This window comes from Pan troglodytes, chromosome 21, assembly GCF_028858775.2.
Source record: "Pan troglodytes isolate AG18354 chromosome 21, NHGRI_mPanTro3-v2.0_pri, whole genome shotgun sequence".
Classification (NCBI taxonomy): domain Eukaryota; kingdom Metazoa; phylum Chordata; class Mammalia; order Primates; family Hominidae; genus Pan; species Pan troglodytes.
Window position 1 is genome coordinate 43,295,110 of NC_072419.2, and position 22,527 is coordinate 43,317,636.

General features: G+C 40.9%; 1 protein-coding gene across 4 annotated transcripts in view; it reads right to left on the reverse strand.

Annotated features, from left to right (window-relative positions):
- Window positions 1–22,527, reverse strand: part of RBL1 (RB transcriptional corepressor like 1) — a 94,354-nt gene that overhangs the window by 54,406 nt on the left and 17,421 nt on the right. Inside the window, exons 3-11 of one of the 4 annotated variants that reach the window (XM_001139919.7) lie at window positions 13,298–13,498; window positions 12,560–12,624; window positions 12,321–12,449; window positions 12,052–12,212; window positions 10,753–10,802; window positions 7,453–7,639; window positions 6,472–6,638; window positions 1,531–1,643; window positions 938–1,041 (exon numbers count right to left, since the gene is read on the reverse strand). In XM_001139919.7, coding sequence (XP_001139919.1) covers window positions 938–1,041; window positions 1,531–1,643; window positions 6,472–6,638; window positions 7,453–7,639; window positions 10,753–10,802; window positions 12,052–12,212; window positions 12,321–12,449; window positions 12,560–12,624; window positions 13,298–13,498 — 1,177 coding nt within the window. Of the gene's footprint in view, window positions 1–937; window positions 1,042–1,530; window positions 1,644–6,471; window positions 6,639–7,314; window positions 7,640–10,752; window positions 10,803–12,051; window positions 12,213–12,320; window positions 12,450–12,559; window positions 12,625–13,297; window positions 13,499–22,527 lie in introns of all 4 variants that reach the window. The other 3 variants (XM_063802928.1, XM_016937881.4, XM_063802927.1) reach the window with 3 other exon arrangements.

Consider the following 22,527-nt stretch of genomic DNA (forward strand, 5'->3'; position numbering starts at 1 on the left):
CTTGAGGTCAGGAGCTCGAGACCAGCCTGGCTAACATGGTGAAACCCTGTCTTTACTAAAAATACAAAAATTAGCCAGGCGTGGTGGCGGGCGCCTGTAACCCCAGCTACTCAAGAGGCTGAGGCATAAGAATCGCCTGAACCCAGGAGATGGAGGTTGCAGTGAGCCGAGATTGTGCCACTGCACTCCAGCCTGGGCAACAGAGCAAGACTCAGTCTAAAAAAAAAAAATTTACTTCTTTCTCAGGAAGCCATGGAAGTGTATGCACCATCAAGATATTAGCGTAAACTATGAAAAAGAAAGACACAGAAAAGAGAAACCAACACAGAAAAGACATGAAAAAAATTTCCAGGTAAACACAAAGAGAAACTCTATTACAATAGTTACGCAGCATCCTTAAGACATCAACCTGTTCCTATTGGGATAGAAAAGTTAGAAGACTCCAAGAGTGACTGCAGAGGGAAATAATGAAGGAGGAGGAAACAAAGATCATGTGATAGGTTTGAATTTGTAAAAATTCTTTTACACATCTTATTGGAGAGAGTGGTCTGACTTGGTCATAGTTAAAGAAACAAAACAAAACAAGAAAAACCCATACCATTTTATAATCCAAAATCCTTGGAAGGTATGGACAAATGTCTTAATTAACAGTTGCTTTAACAGGTGGAGGGATCACTAGCTGGGAATGAAGGACAAAAAAAAAAAAAAAAAAAACACTTAAAAAACACTGATGTGTACCAAAGATGAACTTTACGTTATTTCACATTTCTGCCTAGATTGATTAGCCTTGCATGTGCTAAAGTCAACTAAATGCCATCCTGGCCAAGTGTGTCATAGATTGGTGACTCCCACAACGCCTTACAGAGCCTCTCAAAACACTGCTTCCAGGCTATGACTTTTGGACCTTGCCAGTAGCTCAGAGAGTGGATTTACTTACTGACATGTCCATTCCATGAAGTCTTCGTGTTTCCTGAACCATTACAGTCTCTAGTATTTTATAATACAAAATTTCTGCCAGCTTTAGTCTGTTTACAGCAAAGTCTATCAGGGAAATACAGAGAAAACATGTGTTAATGAATTTTAGTTGTTAAGGACTGAAAAGCAAAAATTATATATAAACTTAAATCTGATACATTAAGAATAGCAGGGCAGGCCGGGAATGGTGGTTCACGCCTGTAATCCTAGCACTTTGGGAGGCCTAGGCAAGCAGATCACCTGAGGTCCGGAGTCTGAGACCAGCCTGACCAACATGGTGAAACTCCATCTCTACTAAACATACAAAATTAGCCGGTGTGGTGGTGGGTCCCTGTAATAGCAGCTACTTGGGAGGCTGAGGCAGGAGAATCGTTTGAACCTGGGAGGAGGAGGTTGCAGTGAGTCGAGATCATGCCATTGCACTCCAGCCTGGGCAACTCGGTCTCAAAAAAAAAAAAGAAATAAGAATAACGGGAGAGGAAAAACCGTGAATTTCTAATTTTGGGGGGATTACTTATTTTCAATGCTATGCCAACTGTAGTTTTCTTTTCTTACCTATGTGAGATCCTGGCTGTTCATCTGTTGATTGAGTATAGTGTTGACAGAAAGTCTCTCCTATTCCTTTTAGTATTTTCATAATATTTTCCATAGGATTACGCACACAAGATCTACAAAATACAAGAGGAACCAATTACCAAACCAAACCAAACAAAAACAAAAACAAACAAACAAAAAAGACTCCACACCAGAATACTAACATGCCTTCTTCTTCTTTCTTTTTTTTTTTTTTTGAGATGGAGTCTCGCTCTGTAACCCAGGCTGGAGTGCAGTGGTGCGATCTCAGTTCACTGCAACCTCTTCCTCCAGGGTTCAAGCGATTCTCCTGTCTCAACCTCCCAAGTAGCTGGGATTACAGGCGCGCACTACCACACCTGGCTAATTTTTGTAGTTTTAGTAGAGATGGGGTTTCACCATGTTGCCTAGGCTGGTCTAGATCTCCTAACCTTGTGATCCACCCACCTCAGCCTCCCAAAATGCTGGGATTACAGGCATGAGCCACCATGCCTGGCCAACATGCCTTCTTTCAAGAATTGGTTTTTAGAAGCCAAAGTTGTATTCTCAGTTGGAAATCTACATATGTAAGCAAAGCTTTATATGATAAAATATTTTAACACGTAAAATTATATAATAAAAATACAGATTGTATACACATGTAATAAAACTTTGCTGCTGTAAGTTTGACTATACTATGTACCTTATATGAGTGGAATCATGCAGTATTTTGTCTTTTTGTGATTGACTAACTTAACATAATGTACTAAAGGTTCATCCATGTTGTAGCAAATGGCAGGATTTCCTTCTTTTATAAGGCTGAATAATATTCCATCTCATATCTCTATCTCTATCTATCTATCTATCTATCTATCTATCTATCTATCTATCTACCTACCTACCTACCTACCTATCTACCTATCTACACACACACACATACACCCACAGCATTTTCTTTCTCTATCAATGGACACTTAAGGTGTTTCCACATCTTGGCTATTGGGAATAATGCTGCAGTTAACATGATGTGCAAATATCCCTTTGAGATGCTGTTTTTAATTCTTTTGGATGTATACCCAGAAGTGGTATTGCTGAGTTATATGGTAGTTCTATTTTTAATTTTTTGAGGAATGTCCGTACGGTTTTCCATAGTGGCTGCACCACTTTACAATTCTACCAACAGTGTGTAAGGGTCCCAATTTTTCCACATTCTTACCAACACCTGCTATTTTGGGTTTTTTGGGGTGATGAGTGGGAAGTGGCTATGCTGATATGTGAGGTATTATCTCATTGTGATTTTGATTTGTAACTCCCTGATTAGTGATATCAAATATTTTTTCATATGCTTTTGGCCAGTTGCATATACTCTTTGGAGAAATATCTGCTGAATCCTTTATACGTTTTTAAATTGAGTTATTTGTTGTTCTTGAGTTTCAGGAGTTCTTTACATATTCTGAGTATGAACCCCTTAACTAATATATGGTTTACCATTACTTTTCCCATTCTATAGGTTGTTTTTTTACTCTGTTGATTGTTTTCTTTGCTATGTTAAAGCTTTTAGGTTTGACGCCGGGCGTGGTGGCTCACACCTATATTCCCACTTCGGGAGGCCAAGGTAGGTGGATCACTTGACGCCAGGGGTTGGAGATCGGCCTGGCCAACATGGTGAAACATGTCTCTACTAAAAATACAAAAATTGGCCAGGCCTGTTGGCTAACGCCTGTTGTAATCCCAGCACTTTGGGAGGCCAGGGTGGGTGGATCACCTGAGGTCAGGAGTTCGAGACCAGCCTGACCAATATGGTAAAACCCCGTCTCTACTAAATACAAAAAATTAGCCGGGCGTGGTGGTGCATGCCTGTCATCCCAGCTACTCAGGAGGCTGAGGCAGGAGAATCGATTGAACCTGGGAGGCGAAGGCTGCAGATCGGGCCATTGTACTCCAGCCTGGGCAACAAGGGCGAAACTCTGTCTGAAAAAAAAAAAAAAATGCCTATTCCAGGGTTCACTATTCCTAGTCAGGGACGTCTAGTTATATGAGGATCTCTCCCCAAATCTTCATGGAATGTTGGAAAATGGCAGCCCTTGGCTCATGCCTGTAATCCCAGCACTTTGGGAGGCTGAAGCAGGCAGCTCATGAGGTCAGGAGATCGAGACCATCCTGGCCAACATGGTGAAACCCCATCTCTACTAAAAATACAAAAATTAGCTGCGCATGGTGGCAGGCGCCTGTAGTCCCAGCTACTTGGAGGCTGAGGCAGGAGAACTGCTTGAACCTGGGAGGTGGAGGTTGCAGTGAGCCAAGATCATGTCATTGCACTCCAGCCTGGCAATAGAGCAAGACTCCGCCTCAAAAGAAAAAAAAAAAAAAAAAAAGGAAAGAAAGAAACAATGACCAGGTTTTATTTGTTTTGTTTTTTTGTTTTTGTAGAGATGAGGTGTCGCTATGTTGCCCGGGCTAGTCTCAAACTCCTGAGCTTAAGCAATACACCCACCCTGGCCTCTCAAAGTCCTGGGATTACAGATATGTGCCATTGCACCTGGCCTCTAATATGGATATCTTAACAATATTAAGTCTTCCAGTCCACAAACACAGATGTCTTTCCTTTTTTTTTTGTTGTTGAGATAGGGTCTTGCTCTGTTGCCCAGGCTAGAGTACAATGGTGTGATCATGGCTGAGCTCAAGCGATTCTCCCATCTCAGCCTCCCAAGTAGCTGGAATGCATATCACCATGACTAATTTTTAAATTTTTTCTGTAGAGACAGGGTCTCATCATGTTGCTCAGGCTGGTCTTAAACTCCTGGGCTCAACTGATCCTCTCGCCTCAGCCTCCCAAAGTGCTGCAATTACAGGCATGGGCCACAACACCCAGCGTTTCCATTTATTTGTGTCTAGATTTTTTTTCTTTTGCATTCTATACTTCCTTTTTCTTATTGACATATTTGTATATTTGCTTTGTCACTGCTTTTCAAATTATTCATGTTTGAACAGTAGTTCAATCCAGATCTATTTACTCAAATGATATGGAAGGTAGATCCGTGACAGTCTTCCTACCTTACTGGCAGTATGCTTTTCTTCCGAGCTATTTCTGAGGCTGGAGATTGTTCTGTCTACTTTCTTGTATCCTGAAGGTTTGAGGAATGAGGGAGAGCTCAGCTATGTTCAGCTTTTCTTGGAGGACCAGGGCTTCGCGTTGTCTTCTGAGATTTAGTTAAATATTCCTATTCTAGGGTTCACTATTCCTAGTCAGGGACGTCTAGGTATATGAGGATCTCTCCCCAAATCATCATGGAATGTTGGAAAATGGCAGCCCTTGGCAGTTGTTCTGCTGGGATCCTGCTGGTGGTACATATGGACTTTCAATTGGGAAGGTTTGTATGACTTTTTGTCTGTCTGCCTACTCCCCCATTTGTTTCTCTCCAAATCTGAAGTATTGATGAGAATTCTCAAGATCTATCACTATACCCTCTTTCCCCAACACTGCTTAGGGATGGGAATACCAGAATCATCAATTTTCTTTTTGATCTCTACTTTGGAAATTTGTCATGAAATCATATCTCTCTCCTCATTTGGTTGCCATTGATAAATATTTTGCTGGTTTTGACTATTCTCTTATTTTATTAGGTATTAGGAAAGAAGGTTCTCTGATCTGGCTTCATTCTACCATCTTTACCAGGAATCATGCTTCCTTAAAAAACAACAAAAAAAAACTGTATAAAATTCCATTTTATGGGCTGGGCGCGGTGGCTCACGTCTGTAATCCCAGCACTTTGGGAGGCCGAGGCAGGCGAATCATCTGAGGTCAGGAGTTTGAGACCAGCCTGACCAACACGGAGAAACCCTGTCTCTACTAAAAATACAAAATTAGCTGGGCGTGGTGGCGTACGCCTGTAATCCCAGCTACTCAGGAGGCTGAGGCAGGAGAATCACTTGGACCTGGGAGGTGGAGGTTGCAGTGAGCCGAGATCATGCCATTGCACTCCAGCCTGGGCAACAAGAGTGAAACTCTGTCTCAAAATAAATAAATAAATAAATAAATAAATAAATAAATCCATTTTTATGGCTGTACCACCAATATGCAATTAGTCCCCTATCTAATGGACATTTAGAATGGCCCCATTTAAAGTTAATGTATGTCCTTATACAGGTGATCTTTAGAAACAAACAAAAATAAAAATAAATTAAAAATAAAGTCAATGTAAAATCAAAACATGCATAACTCAGGGGTAGTTACAAGAGTGAAATATCAGTGCGAAATAATCTTTAAGGTACACTTATCTCTAAAAGTCTATACTCCCATGAAATAACATTATATATAATTTTTTTTAAGAGACAAAGTTGGCCTGGCATGGTCGCTTATGCCTGTAATCCCAGCAGTTTGGAAGGCCGAGGCAGTTGGATCACTTGAGCTCGGAAGTTCAAGACCAGCCTGAGCAACATGGCAAAACCCTGTCTCTACAAAAAATATAAAAAATTAGGCATGGTGGCTTGCACCTGTAGTTCCAGCTAACTTGGGGGACTGAGGTGGGAGAGTTGCTTGAGCCCAGGAGGTGGAGGCTGCAGTGAGCTGTGATTGCAGCACTGCACTCCAGCCTGGGAGACATAGCGAGACCCTGTCTCAAAAAAAAAAAAAAAAAAAAAAAAGGGAGAGATAAGGTCTCCCTATCTTGGCCAAGATGGAATTAGTCTCACTATGTTGGCCAAACTAGCTTCCCAAGTAGCTGGGACTACAGGTGTGTGCCACTGTGCCTGACTGTTATACATAATTTTTAATAGGTACTTCAATATGGTTTTAGGTCAATATATTTTGTGATTGAAATGGTATAGTAAAACTTGCTAGATGAACATCCACTATCTTGAGAATTCTGAATATACTAAAAATAGAATGGAACAAGAAATCTAATTTTAAAAAGACATTTGGAAAAATAACAGTATTGTACATACTCAAAAATATTTATAAGTTGGTCACTAGGTGCATTTTTCAGACCAGCCACAATACTCTGTAACCGGCTCACACTTTGGGTGGCTGATGCAACAGGAGTAATGACTGCTTCTTTTTCTCGTAAATATCTCCGTCCGGTCAGTGGGGTAGAAGGTGCAAATGACCTTTTCTGTCAGAAAAGAAAAATCCGTGAGTTTTTAAAAGTTACCATCTTCCTTATTATGTGTTTAATTCAGTGCATATACCATCTTCTCTATTCATATTTATAATATCCATGAAATTTTTAGCAATACTATGCTAATAACATCCTTATATTTGAATAACACTTTTTAAAAGCACTTTCTACATATAATTTCATTTAATCTTCACACCACTGATTTGAAAGATAATGTATACATAATTTAATTTTATATATGAGGAAATAGGAACAGAGAAATTTAAAAACTTATTTCAGTTGACAAAGTTAATGGTAAAGCTTGGACTAAAACTTAGGTTTTACTATGTTCTAGACAAGTGAATTTTCCATTAGATCTCTTCCTCCAACCCATTTTACACATAAATACAGAGTTAAGCCTTGGCCATTAACAATCAAGTCCAGAGTTTTATGGCTGAAGTTACAGAAAAACACATAGTTTGTGTCACGGGTAGGAAAGCAAACTAAAATTTAAAGCAACGTAACGGAGCCTAAGTTGAAGCAAAGAAAGAACTGTAAGAAAGCAAAACTTCTTCTTCATGTCAAAAGACATATACTCTACTAATAAACCCAGTCATGCTGGGAAAATGGATATAAAATATGAATAGTAAGAAATGAGGTAAAAATACTAAATGCCAGTTTTAAAAATTACCTTTTAAGGCTTTCATGAGAAATATGAATTAGTAGAAGAAGCTCAAGATTTAACTTGAAAGATGCTTCTGCTGTTAGTAGAATCACACACAGAGAGAAAAAGATCATTCAAGATTGAGGCCAGGCTAGGTTATATTACTTTTTCAAAGTGTTGTTGAAGGTTATACTCCACATTAGCCTGTGCTGTCAGTTTCCCTAATGGGGTGTCACGAGTGAACTTTCGAGGTGTTCCAATTTCCTCTTCTGCGTCTGCTCCCAAAAAGATCCTCTCATCAAAATCACCAACAGTTAGAACATACTCTTCATACTCCTTATTCACTGCTTTGCTGCAAAGAGAATTATTATAAGCTGTAATACTAAGTTACACAATGGATTTATTTTGACTTGAAGATAGATTTAGTGTTTACAGCTTAGAAAACTTGACAACTTTCTAATTTTTATTAACTCTGACCATCTAACAATATCAGAGGGTCCTACCTGATTATGGACATTCTTCAAATTCATATACACAACCAATAAATTACTTTCAAAAGTGAGAGACTACATATACTTAATCTGAAAACTAGTTGAATCTAATTATGAAAATGGTTTCTGATCACTAAGGAAACAATAGTGGCTTTGAAATATGGCAGGTGGAGGTTGCAGTGAGCCAAGATTACATCACTGCACTCCAGCCTGGCAACAGAACAAGACTCTGTCTCAAAAAAAAAAAAAAAAAAAAAAATGGGCCAGGTGCGGTGGCTCACGCCTGTAATCCCAGCACTTTGGGAGGCCGAGGCAGGCAGATCACGAGGTCAGGAGATCAAGACTATCCTGGCTAACACGGTGAAACCCCATCTCCACTAAAAATACAAAAAATTAGCCAGGCGTGGTGGCGGGCGCCTGTAGTCCCAGCTACTTGGGAGGCTGAGGCAGAAGAATGGCATGAACCTGGGAGGCGGAGCTTGCAGTGAGCTGAGATCACGCCACTGCACTCCAGCCTGGGCGACAGAGCGAGACTCCGTCTCCAAAAAAAAATATGGGCACTGCCAACATGTGATTAATGAAAGAATGTAAAATCAAATACAGAGTCATTGGGTCTGTTTATGAGTTTCTCAAGAGAGTGGCTGTTTTTTGTTTGTTTTTAAGACAGAGTCTCACTCCGTCACCCAAGCTGGAATGCAGTGGCCCAATCTTGGCTCACTGCAGCCTCTACCTCCCAGGTTTAAGCAATTCTCCTGCCTTAGCCTCCTGAGTAGCCGGGACTACAGGCTTGTGCCACCATGCCCGGATAGTTTTTGTACTTTCAGTAGAGACGGGGTTTCACCATGTTGGCCCAACTTGGCCTCCCAAAGTGCTAGGATTATAGGTGTGAGTCACTTCGAGCTTGGCTGAGTAGCTCTTTTAAATGCCAATTGGCTGGGTGTGGTGGGTCATGCCTGTAATCCTAGCACTTTGGGAGGCTATGGTGAGAGGATTGCTTGAGGCCAGGAATTCGAGACCAGCCTGGGCAACACAGTGAGATCCCATCTCTAAAAAAATAAAAATAAATACGTGTCAATGATTTTTTTTTTTTTTTAATTGAGTTGGAATCTCACTCTGTTGCCTAGGCTGGAGTGCAATGGTGTGATCTGGGCTCACTGCAGCCTCTGCCTCCTGGGTTCAAGTGATTCTCCTGCCTCAGTCTTCCAAGCAGCTGGGATTATAGGTGCGCGCCATCATACCCAGATAATTTTTGTATTTTTAGTAGAGATGGGGTTTCACCATGTTGGCCAGGCTGGTCTCAAACTCCTGACCTCAAGTGATCAGCCCACCTCGGCCTCCCAAAGTGTTGGGATTACAGGAGTGAGCCACCATGCCCGGCCTCTTTCTTTTTTTCTTGTTTTTTTTTTTGGAAATAGGGTCTCGCTCAGTCAAGCAGGCTGAAGTGCAGTGGTGCAATCATGGCTCACTGCAACCTCAACCTCCCAGATTCAAATGATCCTCCCACCTCAACCTCCCAAGTAGCTGGGACTACAGGCTCACGCCACTACGTCTGGCTGATTTTGTATTTTTTGTAGAGACAAGGTTTCACCATGTTGCCCAGGCTGGTCTCCAACCTTCTGAGCTCAAGCAATCTGGCTGCCTTGGCCTTCCAAAGTGCTGGGATTACAGGTGTGAGCCACTGTGCCCGGCCTTAATTTCTTTTCTTTTCTTTTTTTTTTTTGAGATGAGTCTTGCTCTGCTGCCCAGGCTGGAGTGCAGTGGTGCGATCTCAACTTACTGCAACCTCCACCTCCCGGGTTCAAGCGATCCGCCTGCCTCAGCCTCCCAAGTAGCTGGGACTACAGGCGTGTGCCACCACACCCAGCTAATTTTTGTATTTTTAGTAGAGACCGGGTTTCACCATTTTGGCCAGGATGGTCTCAATCTCCTGACCTCGTGATCTGCCTGCCTTGGCCTCCCAAAGTGCTGGGATTATAGGAATGAGCCATTGCACGCCTGGCCGAGTAGCTGTTTTAAATGCCAATTGGCCAGGTGTGGTGGGTCATACCTGTAATCCTAGCACTTTGGGAGGCTATGGTGAGAGGATTGCTTGAGGCCAGGAATTCGAGACCAGCCTGGGCAACACAGTGAGATCCCATCTCTAAAAAAATAAAAATAAATACATAAGTATCAATAATTTTTTTTTTTTTAAATTGAGATGGAATCTCGCTCTGTCGCCTAGGCTGGAGTGCAGTGGCATGATCTCGGCTCACTGCAGCCTCTGCCTCCTGGGTTCAAGTGATTCTCCTGCCTCAGTCTCCCAAGCAGCTGGGATTACAGGTGTGCACCACCACACCCAGATAATTTTTGAATTTTTAGTAGAGATGTGGTTTCACCATGTTGGCCAGGCTGATCTCAAACTCCTGACCTCAAGTGATCGGCCCGCCTCGGCCTCCCAAAGTGTTGGGATTACAGGCGTGAGCCACCATGCCCGTCCTCTTTCTTTCTTTTTTTTTTTTTGGAAATAGGGTCTCACTCTGTCACCTAGACTGAAGTGCAGTGGTGCAATCACGGCTCACTGCAACCACAACCTCCCAGATTCAAACGATCCTCCAACCTCAACCTCCCAAGTAGCTGGGACCACAGGCTCACACCACTACGTCTGGCTGATTTTTGTATTTTTTGTAGAGACAGGGTTTCACCATGTTGCCCAGGCTGGTCTCCAACCTTCTGAGCTCAAGCAATCTGCCTGCCTTGGCCTTCCAAAGTGATGGGTTTACAGGTGTGGGCCACCGTGCCTGGCCTTGATTTCTTAAAATAAATGTATTTAAAGCCAACAAGTCTTAGTGATAATAAACATTCAATGCCACTAAAGCAGAGAGAACTTGAATTTGGAGGTCTTACTTTGATATACTGTTATGCTTAACAAATTTCAACAAATCAACAAATACGACAGCTTGTGATAAGCCAGGCACCATTAGTACTAGATATTTACCTATTATCAGTAAAACTTGAAAGGTCCAGGAGGCATTCTCCTTTTAATATCTGTGAAGAAAAAATTATTTTGGGACACCATATAATTAAGCATATTAATACACACACAAACGTGAAATTTACCTAAATTTCCATATTGTTATAACACACACACAAAACAGAATTATTAAATATTTCTTTCAGACTAGGATAAACTATTTAGCATGCAAATAACTTTTTTTTTTAACTTTTTTTTTTTTTGAGACAGGGTTTTGTTCTGTCACCAGGGCTGGAGTGCAGTGGTACAATCATGGCTCACTGCAGCCTCAGCATGCCAAGTAGCTGGGACTACAGTTGTGCACCACCATGCCCAACTAATTTTTGTATTGTTTGTAGAGACAAGGTTTTGCCATGTTGCTCAGGTTCGTCTGGAACTCTTGGGCTCAAGCAATCCACCTGCCTTGGCCTCCCAAAGTGTTGGGATTACAGGCGTGAGCCACCGCGCCCAGTCCCTGGGATCCTTTAAAAAAAGTTTACTTTGCTAGAGATGTTTAGCATACAGACAATGGGCCATAATATAGATATCTGAGGAACACAAGACTGAATACAAAAATTTGTATAAAAGAAGAAGAAACCAGTAAGGGAAGAATTTATGCTTAAAGAAAAATCTCATAATATTTGAAAAGTGGGATCCATAATCCAAACCCCTCCTTTTACCAAAGAGAAATCTTGAGGCTTAACTACATTTAATGGCTCGACGTTGGGGAAATAAGAAATTGAAACCCAAAGGAACAAGCCAATTCATAAATGTAGAAATAGCTAAGTTAATTACCAAGGAGACAATGTCCAGAATGCACACAGATAGCCTACAAGTGGCTACAAAACTATCATGGATTTTCTGCTCGATTTACATGGAATTAAAACTGTGGTTGTTATACATCATCCTACTTTTAGTCAACAGTCAGCAGTTATTCAAATTGTGGCAGTAAATTAGTCAGCTTATTCTGACCTCCTGTTTTTCCTAATTCTTTGTCAGCCCTACTCTGATGTTCTATTCTTTACAATTCTTTATCAGTACCTCCTACGGTTGCCTCTGACAGTACATTTACCCAACAGTACATATAGTTGGTCACATTTTTCAACAGCTCTGTTTCTCACATCACACAAGATCATAAGGAAATTCTGAATCACAGTAGAGGCTAAAGCCTGGGAATCCTGACCCTAAGTTCTATAATGCTGAGAACTTGCTTAAAACATTTTTTTCTTTTCACATTACTGGTGATCTGTAAACATCTCAGTCATCTAATTATAAGTACAGTACCTTCCTGTCAAAGAGTTTTGAAATATATGGCTTAAAGTAGTGCTCCTTTATTCCTTTTGCTTCTACGAGAAGTCCATCATGCAGTTCACACAGTACAGCAATGATGCAGGGTGGCTCTTCAGAAGCCCTAAAGTCAGCAGTATGAAAATCAGATGGTAAACCTAGTTTGACAGTGTAGGAAGGGCAGAGGGAAAAAAAAATAGTCAACTTTTAAAAATCTTTTTCCAAAAACTGATAATCAGTTTTCAAAAATAAATAAAAGGTCTTACCTTTAAATGATGGATTTAGCAAGTCTTGTCTATTTGGGCACATAATCGCATTGGCAAAAATCAGATCCAAGCAGCATAGAAGTAAATGATAAGAGTTTACTAAGTCATCCCCAATCATCCGAAAATTACCTTTATAAGGGAAAAAAAAAAAAAAAGACACAAAAACCAGAAACCTCTCATGTCAAATAGCACCAAGTTCCCACAGTAGAAATGTAAGACCACTGAAAGTGTCATCTTACCCTTAGTATAAACAAAAAGTGTCCAACAGAAATTAAATAGATCCTTAACACTGCAAGGAATCCTCCTAAAAAGGGAAAAAAATTACTTTTTGTCTGACTAGCTCGCTAAATATCATGTAAACTGAAATAGTAAATATAAATATCAAATAGATCAAATTACACATGAAATTCCATTCATGAAGAAAAGTAATCTATTATTTATGAAATGGACTTAAGTAAGCCTTTCCAATCTGCATAAAATAATCAGAACATAGGGCTGGGTGTGGTGGCTCACGCCTGTAATCCCAGCACTCTGGGAGGCCGAGGTGGGTAGATCACCTGAGGTTAGGAGTTCGAGACCACCTTGGCCAACACGGTGAGACCCCGTCTCTACTAAAAATACAAAAAATTAGCCAGACGGGGTGGTGCACACCTGTGATCCCAGCTACTCAGGAGGCTAAGGTAGGAGAACCTCTGGGAGACAGAGGTTGCAGTGAGCCGAGATCAGGACACTGCACTCCAGCCTGGGCAACAGAATGAGACTCCTCAAAAAAAAAAAAAAAAACAACAACAGAAAGAAAAGTAAGTAAAAGTATTATCCTGAATTTCCAAATATGGATAATTGTACATGGATTTAAAAAGAAAATAATTAAGTTCTTTGCAGGAATACTTTTCATAAAAAACAGACTTGCAAAAAAGTACATTCTCTTAGTTTGTATCATAATCTTTATGTCAATTATATAAGGATTAAGGGCTCACCTCTGCTTCCGGCTTCGTGGTAACTTTGGTGGTTCTTCATATGGATTTTGAAATATATCTAAAAAAATTGGCTCATATTTTTTGAATATTACAGTAGACACCTCAAAATTTCTCTCTAGCCTTTCTATACGTTCACGAAATTCTTGTGGTAGATTTGACATGTCCATCCATTTCTTCATTTTACTAAAAAACTGTATTAAACTAAAAAAAAAAGAGGAGAAAAAAGGCACCTTTAAAATTCATTTATATAATGGATTGAAAGGAAATATTCTATTCATGACTAAGACTCTTTATTAAAAAGCCAGATCTCCCAGGCAACATAGTTAAGACCCCATCTCTACAAAAATTTAAAAAATTAGCTGGGTGTGGTGGCATGTGCCTGTAGCCCCAGGTACTTGGGAGGCTGAGGTGGGAGAATTGCTTGAGCCCACGATGTCGAGACTGCAGTGAGCCTCAATCATGTACTCCAGCCCGGGTGACAAAGCAAGACACTGTCTTACATGAACAAAGAACAAACACCATCCCTCAAGCCTAAATTTAATTAAAAAAAAAAAGTCCTCACTATGAAATCACTTTCGTTCCCAGGATCACCAGGGGAATACAGGTTATTAATTAGTGGTCATCACATAGAGTTACTTCTATGGAGGGAGCGAGAGCACCTATCTACTTCCTTTATTCTCTATATTACCTAGACAATATTTTGCATAAAATTTACAAAGTTAATGTTAGTTAACAGATTGACAGTTTATAAAATTAGTTTGAGGGAAAACAGAAGTCTCCCAAATGGAAAGACAATTCCATTTTCCAAATGGGAATTTGATTACAAAGCACCAGATTGTTACAGGTTAGGAGTAAAATTCAAGAGTTTGAGTTCCAATGTGTGGTTCCACAACCAAAAGTAAAGAAGGTAGCACATACTCAGAAAAAAAAATAGCTCTGGTGCCCAGGTTGGAGTGCAGTGGCACCACCTTGGTTCACTGCAACTTCCACCTCCTGTGTTCAAGCAAGCCACCGTGCCCAGGCCAATTCTGGGTACATTTTTTTATGTCCCTATGTTAATGTGGTCTTAGATAGAAAACTTGTTATGTCAAAGCTCACTTAATTAAAGGTCTAGCAATATATACAGAATAATACTTGTAATTTTTTTTTTTTTTGAGATGGAGTCTCACTCTGTCGCCCAGGCTGGAGTGCAGTGGCATGATCTTGGCTCACTGCAACCTCTGCATCCCAGCTTCAAGCAATTTTCCTGCCTCCACCTCCTGATAGCTGGGACTACAGGTGCACACCACCATGCCTGGCTAATTTTTGTATTTTTAGTAGAGACGAGGTTTCACCATGTTTGCCAGGATGGTCTTGAACTCCTGACCTCAGATGATCCACCTGCCTCGGCCTCCCAAAGTGCTGGGATTACAGGCATGAACCACCGCACTCAGCCCTATGTTCTGATTATTTCATGTAGATTGGAAAGGCTTACTTGAGTCCATTTCGCCTGGCCAATACTTATAATTTCTTTTTAAGGTGACAGAAGACATTAATAGCAAATCATCCAAAGCTATTTAATATGGTTTGGATGTTTTGTCCCCTCCAAATCTCATGTTGCAATGTAATTTCCTTGGCTGAGCATGGTAGCTCATGCCTGTAATCCCAACACTTTGGGAGGGTGAGGCTGGAGGATCACCTGAGCCCACCAGTTTGAGACCAGCTTGGGCAACACAGTGAGATCTCGTCTCTACAAAAAATTTAAAAGTTAGCAAAGCATGGTGGTGTGTGACTGTGGGCCCAGCTACTCAGGAAGCTGAGGCAGGAGGATCACTTGAGCCTGAGGGGTTGAAGCTGCAGTGAGTCATGAACATGCTACTGCCTGGGCAAGAGAGTGAAAGCCCGTCTCAAAAAAATAAAAAAGAAACGTGACCTCCAATGTTGGAGGTGGGCCTAGTGGGAGGTGTTTGGGTCATGGGAGCAGATCCCTCATGAATGGCTTGGTGCTCTCCTCATGGTAGTAAGTTTAGTTGTCACTCACCTGAGATCTGGCTGTTTAAAAGTGTGGCACTTCCCACCCTCAATTGCTCCTGCTCTCATCATGTGATGTGCCTCCTCCCCCTTCACCTACCATGACTGTAAACTTCCTGAGGCCCTCACCAGGAGCAGATGCCAGCCCCATGCTTCCTATACGGCCTGCAGAACCCTGGGCCAAATAAATCTCTGTTTTTAAATAAGTCACCCAACCTCAGGTATTCCTTCATAGCAACGTAAAACGTCCTAATACAGCATTCAAACTCTGGACATGCTGATTATAATCTGAGACTCTTAAGGACCTCATTAAAAGATTCTTACCAATAGCAGCAAAAAATTTGTCAGATTACTAAATATTTTTTGGCTTACAAAAAATTATGCTCCCTTACAGAGGACTTTAAAAATTTTGTTTTTTGGCCGGGTGCAGTGGCTCACGCCTGTAATCCCAGCACTTTGGGAGTCCGAGGCAGGTGGACAACCTGAGGTCAGGAGCTCGAGACCAGCCTGACCAACATGGAGAAACCCTGTCTCTACTAAAAATACAAAATTAGCCAGGCGTGGTGGCACATGCCTGTAGTCCCAGCTACTCCGGAGGCTGAGGCAGGAGAATTGCTTGAACCTGGGAGGTGGAAGTTGCGGGGAGGTGGAAGTTGCGGGGAGGCGGAAGTTGCGGTGAGCTGAGATCGCACCATTGCACTCCAGCCTGGGCAACGAGAGCGAAACTCCGTCTTAAAAAAAAAAAGACTGTTTTTATTTTTGGATGGTCACATTTTGCATGTGAAACCCTCTGCTTTGAGGACATTTCCACTTTTGAGCCTTGTCTACCACTAAACAGATCAGCTTTACTGGAAGCTAGGATGAAGGCATATAATCTGATATCCTTTATCAGATACATCTGCTTGAGATTTTGAATCTGAAGCTGCTGGTGCAGAGAAGTGAAGAAGTGGTGAATTCTTACAGCAGGATCAATCTCCTGGGGCAAATAAAGTGGCAATGTCCAGGGACAGCATTGCTAGCCATGCAAACTATGTCCCTGCTAGATGGATTCTGTGATATGCTCTTTGGCTGTGTGGCCAGCATCCTTTTGTTCCTGGCCTTTTCTAAGCCTAGTTTTCTTAAGTCATCCTAAAGATTTTATCACCTATCCAATACTTCTTTTAGGTCAGCCAAAGTTGGTAAGTGATATCTCTTATTTTTTTGAGATAGGGTCCCGCTCTGTCACTCAGGCTGCAGTACAGTGGCGTGATTGTGGCTCACTGCAGGCTTGACTTCCTGGGCTCAAGCAATCGATCCTCCCGCTCCACCCTCCCAAGTAGCTGGGACCACAGGTATGTGCCCCCACACCCAGCTAATTTTAAAATGTTTTTTAGAGACAGGGGTATCACTTTTTGTTGCCTAGACTGATACTTGCTTTTTATAAACAAGAGCCTTGACTACTACATCATCATATAATCCATTGTACATACTGCTCTCCCAAGAATGGCTTTCCTAACCTGGAACAAAATGCATCAGGGTGTTTGAAAACAAAAAAACCTTATAGCACTGTTATAACTTAAATCATAATTACAGTTTTTAAAACTAAAATAAGAAGCAAAGTAAACTTCACAGCTTTCAATTCATTGGGATTCTGTTACAAAGAATATGCTACTGCTGGGTGTGGTGGCTCATATCTGTAATCCCAGCACTTTGGGTGACTGAGGTGGGAGGATTGCTTGAGCCCAGGAGTTTGAGACCAGCCTGGGCAACATAGTGGGACCTCATGTCTACAAAAAACTTAAAAATTAGCTAGACTTGGTAGTGTGCACCTATAGTCCCAGCTACTCAAGAGGCTGAGGTGGGAAGATTGCTTGAGACCAGGAGGTCAAGGCTGCAGTGAGCTGTGACCACATCACTGAACTCCAGTCTGGGTGACAGAGTGAGATCCTGTCTCAAAAAAAGAAAAAGAAAAAAAAAAAAAGAATATACTACTCAAGTTGGGTGTGGCAGCATGTACCTGTAGTCCCAGCTACTCAGGAGTCTTAGGCGGGAGGACTGCTTGAGCTGAGGAATTCGAGATGAGTCTGGGCAACATAGTGTGATCTCATCTTATAAAAAAAATTAAAAGGCCGAAGCGGGCGGATCACAAGGTCAGGAGATCGAGACCATCCTGGCTAACACAGTGAAACCCCGTCTCTACTAAAAATACAAAAAAAAAATTAGCCAGGTGTGGTGGCGGGCACCTGTAGTCCCAGCTACATGGGAGGCTGAGGCAGGAGAATGGCGTGAACCCAGGAGGCGGAGCTTGCAGTGAGCTGAGATCGCGCTACTGCACTCCAGCCTGGGTGACAGAGCGAGACACTGTCTCAAAATAAACAAACAAACACATTTTAAGCTGGCATGGTAGCTTACACCTGTAATGCCAGCACTTTGGGAGGCTGAGGCAGGAAGACAGCTTTGAGTCCAGGAGTTCGAGACCAGCCTGGGCAACATAGAGAGAACCTGTCTCTATATAAAGTTTAAAAATTAGCTTGGCATGGTGGCATGCACCTGTGATCTTAGCTACTCGAGGGGCTGAGGTAGGCAGATCGCTTGAGCCTGGGAGGTTGAGAGTGCAGTGAGCCATGATTGCGCCATTGCACTCCAGCCTGGGTGACAGAGCAAGACCCTGTCTCAGAAAAAAAAAAAAAAAAAAAAAAAAAAAAATGTAAGAGAGAGAGAGAGAGAAGAGAATACACTATCCAAGCAAGTATATGAAAAGGTGCTCAACATCATTAGCCATCAGGGAAATGCAAATCAAAACTGGGATGGCTACAATAAAAAAGATGGATAACAAGAAGAATTGGCAAGAATGTGGAGAAACTGGAACCCTTGTAAACTCCTGGTGGGGACGTAAACTGGTACAGTCACCTTGGAAAACAGCCTGACAGTTCCTAAAAAGGTTAAACACAGGGCTGGGAGCGGTGGTTCACGCCTGTAATCCCAGCCACTCAGGAGGCTGAGGTACAAGAATCGTTGAAACCTGGGAGGCGCAGGTTGCAGTGAGCCGAGATCATGCCACTGCACTCCAGCCTGGGTGACAGAGTGAGACTCTGTCTCAAAGAAAAGTTAAACATAGAATCACCATATGACTCAGCAATTCCACTCCTCTCCATATATATCCAAAAGAAAAAATATATGTCCACATAAAAAGTTGTATACAAATGTTCATAGCAACACTAATCAATAGCCAAAAGGTAGAAATAACTCATTAACTGATAAATGGATAAACAAAATGTGGTATATCTATGCAATGGAATATTATTCAGCCATAAAAAGAACTGCTGATACATGCTACATCATGGATGAACCTTGACACCATTATCCTAAAGAAGCCAACACAGAAGACCACATATTATACGATTCCATTCATATGAAATGTCCAGAATAGAAAACTCTATAGAGACAGAAGTTGGATCAGTGGCTGCCAAGAGCTGGGTGTGGGGGTTGGAATACGAAGTGAATGCTAACAGGGGTTTCTTTTTAGGGTGATGGAAATGTCCTAAAATGGATTGTGGTGGTGGTTACACAACTCTGTGAAAATACAAAAAACCATGGAACTGTACAGTTTAAAGGATGAATTATATGGTATGTCATAATATCTCAATAGGCTATTAAAAAATACCTCCCCACAACACTACTCCAAAGAGGTTACAGTAAATACATGTAAATATGTTAGAAATATTAATTTGTTCACTTTTTTTTTTTTGAGATGGAGTCTCAGTCTGTCTCCCAGGCTGGAGTGCAGTGGCGCGATCTTGGCTCACTGCAACCTCCACCTCCTGGGTTCAAGTGATTCTCCTCCCTCAGCCTCCTGAGTAGCTGGGATTATAGGCACATGCCACCACACCTGACTAATTTTTGTATTTTTGGTAGAGATGGGGTTTTGCCATGTTGGCCAGGGTGGTCTCAAACTCCTGACCTCAGGTGATCCACCCACCTCGGCCTCCCAAAGTGCTGGGATTACAGGTGTGAGCCACTGCACCGGCCTAATTTGTTCACTTTTCTAGAGGCAATTTGGCAACATGAATAAAAAGCCTTAAAAATGCTCAATTCCTTTCATCCAGAAATTACTTTTTAAAGACTCTAACCTAAGAAGAAAGTAAAAAATACAGGCAAAAATACAAAGATGCATATCATGATACTTTGTGTGAAGGTGTTGTTTTTTAATAAGTAATATGCACAAGCACAAAATTCTAAAAGTTACTAAAGCATGTATAATGAAAATTCTCTTTCTCATCACCTGCCTCCCAGTTTTTCTCCACTAAGGCAATCATGGTTGCCTTAGGGACTAATAGACTGTCACCAGGTTTTGTTTATCTTTGCAGAGGTATTTTGGGAATTTATAAACATATACCGGCATACATAATTTTTTCCACTCAAATGATGTCATACTACAACAGTAGTCCCCCCATTTATCCTCAGGGAATATATTGCAAGACTCAGAGATGCCTGAAACTGCAAATAGTACAGAACCATATATAGAGTATATATTTTCCTATACGCATATACCTATGATAAAGTTTCATTTACAAATTAGGCACAGTAAGAGTTTAACAATAATAAAATAGAACAATTATAACAATTTACTATAATAAAAGTTATGTGAATGTGGTCTCTCTCTCTTTCTCAAAATATCTTATTGTACTGTACTCACCCTTCTTGTGATCTGTCAATCTGATAACTGAGAGGGCCACTAAGTGGCCAACAGGCAGGTAGCATACACAGCATGGATACAGTAAACAAAGAGATGATTCACGTCCCAAGCAGGATGGAGTGGATAGCACAAGATTTCATTATGCTACTCAAAACCATACACAATTTAAAACTTAAAATTGTTTATTTCTCGAATTTTCCATTTAATATTTTCAAACCATGGCTGATGGGCTACTGAAACCATGGAAAGTGAAACCAAGGATAAAGAAGGATTAATGTACCTACAATATTCTGCACCTTGCTTTTTCCTCTAATTTATCTTGTACATGTTTTTACATCAGTAAAACCCCTTCTATCATTTTAACAGCTGGAGTTTATTCCATTGTATACCATTCATTTTATCTCTTAAACTTTTTACTTTGAAATACCATCAAACCTACACTTGCGAGGAGAGCATAAGAAGTCCTTTATACCCTTTACCAAATATTAACATTTTGCATATTTGCTTTATCTTTTTTTTTTTTTTTTTTTTTGAGGCAGAGTCTTGCTCTGTTGCCCAGGCTGGAGTGCAGTGGCACAATCGCGGCTCACTGCAATCTCCGCCTCCCGGGTTCAAGCAATTCTCCTGTCTCAGCCTCCCGAGTAGCTGGGACTACAGGCGCCTGCCACCAAGCTCGGCTAATTTTTTGTATTTTTAGAGAGACTGGGTTTCATCACATTGGTCAGGCTGGTCTCAAACGCCTGACCTCGATGATCTGCCCCACCTTGGCCTCCCAAAGTGCTGGGATTACAGGTGTAAGCCACCTTGCCCAGCCATCTATATATACATGTATACTGTATATACATATGCATATATGGTAGTAAATTTTATGTGTCAGCTTGGCTGGGCCACGATGCCCAGATATTTTCTCAAATATTCTGGATCTTTTTGTGAAGGTGTTTAGTAGATGAAATCAGCATTTAGATTGGTGGACTTTTAGTAAAGCAGATTACTCTTCATAATGTAGGTGGAACTCATCCAATCAGCTGAAGGTCTTAATAGAAAAAAGACTGACTTCCCCTGAGTAAGAAGAAATTCTACCACAAGACTGCCTCAAGACTCAAACTGCAGCTCTTCCCTCAAGATGAAGACTCAAAGTGCAGTCTCCAACATGGGGCCTACCCCATCAGACTTTCGACTCTCCAAGCCTCCATCGTGTGAGCCAATTCCTTAAAATAAATTTTTCTCTATATATAGCTTGTTGGCTCTTTTTCTCTGGATAATCCTAGTTATTGCAATATACATATAATTTTTTTCTGAACCATTTGAGAGTCACGTTTAGCTTTCATGCCCTTTACCCAAAAATACTTCAGTTTCTATTTTCTGAAAAAAAAAAAAATTCTCTTACATAACCAAAGTACAATTATCAAAATCAGAAAATTTTACATTGATAAAATATTAGTCCATATTTCAACTTAAATTTAAAATTTACCAATTGTCCAAATGTTCTTTCGGAGCAATTTTAAACATCCTAATCTAGTAGCATGTATTGCATTTAGGTGTCATTTCCTTTCTGTTTCTTTCAGCCTGGAACCAGTTCCTCAGACTTCTTTGTAACACGAACATTTTAGAAGACAATTGGTCAGTTAATTGTAGTATGTCCCTAATTTGGGTTTGTCTCATGCTTCCCTCATTATTAGATTTAGGCTATGTATTTTTGACAAGAGTATTACCTAAGTGATGTCATATCCTTGTCAGAGGATCATATCCATTAGTCCCATTACTGATAACTTTGTACTTGATTTAGGTGGTATGTGCCATGTTTTCCATTTCAAAGTTTCTATTTTTTCCTTTGTAATTAGTGATTCATAGGAGATACTTTGCAATTACGTGAATATTCTGTTCTTCATCAAACTTTTATTCACTAGTTTTAATATCCATTGATGATCTTTGACTGTATCAATTATTACTATGAGGTTGCAAAATGGTGACTATTTTCTAATTCTACCACTTTTTCTACATTTATTAGCTGGCATTCTAATGTAAGCAGCATTCCTTTCTAATAACGGGAGTCTACTAATGGGAGTCTTTTCAACCTAGCTTCTAAGTTCCTTGACACACCTCCACCATTTTTTTGAGCACTCCTTACTTTCTGGCATAAGAAGCTGTTCCAGATGCATCAGAGAAAACACGTCTGCTAAGCATTGGAATCAGCCATTTCCTTGAGGACATTACGCTAAGTGAAATAAGCATGTCACAAAAGAACAAACATTGTAGGATGACACTTCTAAGAGATGCTCAGAGTAATCAAATTCATAGAGGAAGAAAAAGTAGAATGGTGGTTGCTGAGGCTGGGGGTAAGGGTGAAATGGGCAGTTTTCATTTTGGTTTTATTTGAAGTTTAACACTAATATTTTCCTATGTAAGGCTTAATGTATAGTTACAATGATCTGATTAGTCAAGATGGTCTTTTATTGGGGGGGCGGGGGGGAGGTATATTTAACATTTCACACTGAAGATGTAACTGTCATGGGTTCCTAGCACTTTAGGAGGCCGAGGCAGGCAG